Raw genomic sequence first — 2,500 nt, 5'->3', positions numbered from 1 at the left:
TGTCATGTTTGTTTAAATGAGCACTATCTTTGCTCCCTCAGTAGTGTGATAGCATCAGTTAATTTGTATGTGGAAGTTCACATGAAAATGAATGAATGAATGAATGAATGAATGAATGAATGAAAAGGGGTAAAAAGTGCTAGTATTAGGGCCCTTATGTGGTGTGTATAAACAAATGGTGTATGTGATGTGGTATGTGCAATGTGGCATGTGTGTTGTGGTGTAATTTTAAGTCTGACATGGTGGGTGTGATATTCTATAGTTTAAGTAATGGTATTTAATCTTTTAAATATTGAAACTGAACTGTATGAATAGTTGGATTGTTTGAAATCATTCACAGATATCTGAATTTTGGAGAGGTTGGAGGGACAAGGTTTCTGTTTAGCATAACTGGTCTTCCCTCATCCTTCCCTGAAGCAAATTACACTTATTTCTTTATACTTATTTGTTAATCTCTCAATGCCAGAATCAGAAATCTCTAGGTGTCACCGACTCTCAAGGTTTCTGGTGACTGTCCTGCCATTTGGGCCAGATGTCCACTACATGTAGCAGAACTTTCAACTTGGCACGTTCTAGCACACTGCGAAGACATTGAGTTGGATTGTTATGACGGTTATAGGCGTGGCCCGACAGATACGGGTTAAGAAAAATATTTGCATATTCAGTGAACAGAATTTGCCATGATCTATTTTCTTCAATTCTGATGTTATTCTTTGCTTACACATTGTTTTATATATCACAGAGTGTAGTGTTTTACTCTCTCTTTATGAGAGTTTATTGTGTAAAAGTATACCAAAGTATTATGTACACATTGCACAACTTTCTTATTACCAGCTTGTTAAGGAAATGCCATAGACGAAAAGTATGGTATAGTTTCAGTTTCACACAGCCATAAGGAACAAGATAAATTCTGCCTGAAAGAGATATGAGACAATTATCATCCATGTTTTTTACTTCCCAAATTGATAATGAGAAAGTTGTACAACAAATAATACTTTGGCATACACTATCTAGAAAATCTAATGACATTATCAGAAAGAAAGGGAAAAACTACACTCATTGATATGTGAAATAATCTACTCTGGATATATATAACAACAGAAATTAAGAAAATAGGTCTAGCCATATGCCACGAGGATAGTAAGTCCACTGCAATCAGGTGGGGGTCTGAGAGTGAAGCTCCCTGGGTTACGAAGATCTTTTGGTCATATGGCAATGTCTGTGAATTCCCAGGAGTGACTGGAGTGATAAGATTTACTCTCAGTGTTGTCACTTTGTAAACAATTACCACTGCTTTCACTTACATCTTTCACAATGGAAAACAATAAGAGATTCATGCATATTACACTGTGAATAACTGAAACAGGGAATAATAACTGCAAGGTTTGACTGACTAAAAAAAAAAAAAAAATTCTGCATCTACTTTGAATGTCTACCCTTTACTATAGAGTGAAGAAGAGAATTTTATACCCACACCATATTCCACATTATCGATGACTCCTATTCCAGCGGAGAACATAATCCAACAGTTAACCTTACAAAAAAAAAAATCACTTAATTACCGAAATGATGACGAACTGACCAGGCCTGGGTTCGGTTGAGGAAGCATGACATCATCGGTCGATTCAAATAATATACCTTTTAATACCTTAATCCAAAGCCAAATATGCATTAAACCAACTCACCGACTTGTGTCAAAGGTAACGGCACTATATGGGAGGACCTGGACACATCTCTGTAGGAATCTGACGTGTCTTTTTCGTAAAAATTGATACTCTTCTAAGCCGGACATATTTCCCTTTTATAATTTTGTTTACAAACTGACCCTTCAGCGAAAAGAACTATGTAGAGGATGGGAAAGTTCTCCTTAAGATAACTAAGACAAAAAGACACCTATTGTTGCCAGACACCTTTATAATCGCGCCATCTATTGATGTAGTTTAAAGTTATTGATGACGTCACTAAGTGTTGTCGTCATGGATATTTTAGGCAGTACAGGCGAATTGTGGCACCCTAAATGTGAGAATAGAGTGCCAGTCATAGTTAATATTCGTCTTGACGTTGGGTACTACTTGAGAGTCCGGACAGTATATCATTACCTAGTTATTAAAGAATATGATTACGCGTGACGTCACAGAACGCAACGACCTTCGTAGAAAATGTTCGTAATCGAGAAACCTAGGTAATTCTTTAGAATTTACTATTGATGAATTGATTCTGATGTCTACTGTCCAAATAAAGCAGATTTAACCAGCTACCACATGCATATACAAATGGCTGGGGAGAGCATGAAGTGTTCGCTTAATATGTTTCACGCCTGACACGTTTACACCTCAATATTCAACATGAATTTCAACTCATTCTTTTCCGTTTACATTACATCTTATAAGTTTTTAAACATATCACACTAAAGTACAACAATTCTGCAGCGAAGTATACACTGAAGAAAAATATAGATAGTGACATTCTCAAAAAAGGAAAAAGAAAAAAAAAATATTGC

At 36.0% G+C, this 2,500-nt stretch overlaps 1 protein-coding gene across 1 annotated transcript in view; it reads right to left on the bottom strand.

Annotated features, from left to right (window-relative positions):
- Positions 1 to 1,842, bottom strand: part of LOC125040592 (geranylgeranyl transferase type-1 subunit beta-like) — a 14,334-nt gene extending 12,492 nt beyond the window's left edge. Inside the window, exon 1 of the mRNA XM_047635216.1 lies at positions 1,686 to 1,842. Coding sequence (XP_047491172.1) covers positions 1,686 to 1,792 — 107 coding nt within the window. The 5' untranslated portion in view covers positions 1,793 to 1,842. The remainder of the gene's footprint in view (positions 1 to 1,685) is intronic.
- Between the last annotated feature and the right edge of the window lie 658 nt (positions 1,843 to 2,500).

The sequence above is a fragment of the Penaeus chinensis genome, chromosome 29 (genome assembly GCF_019202785.1).
Source record: "Penaeus chinensis breed Huanghai No. 1 chromosome 29, ASM1920278v2, whole genome shotgun sequence".
Taxonomy (NCBI): Eukaryota; Metazoa; Arthropoda; class Malacostraca; order Decapoda; family Penaeidae; genus Penaeus; species Penaeus chinensis.
This window is presented reverse-complemented; position numbering and strand designations above follow the sequence as displayed.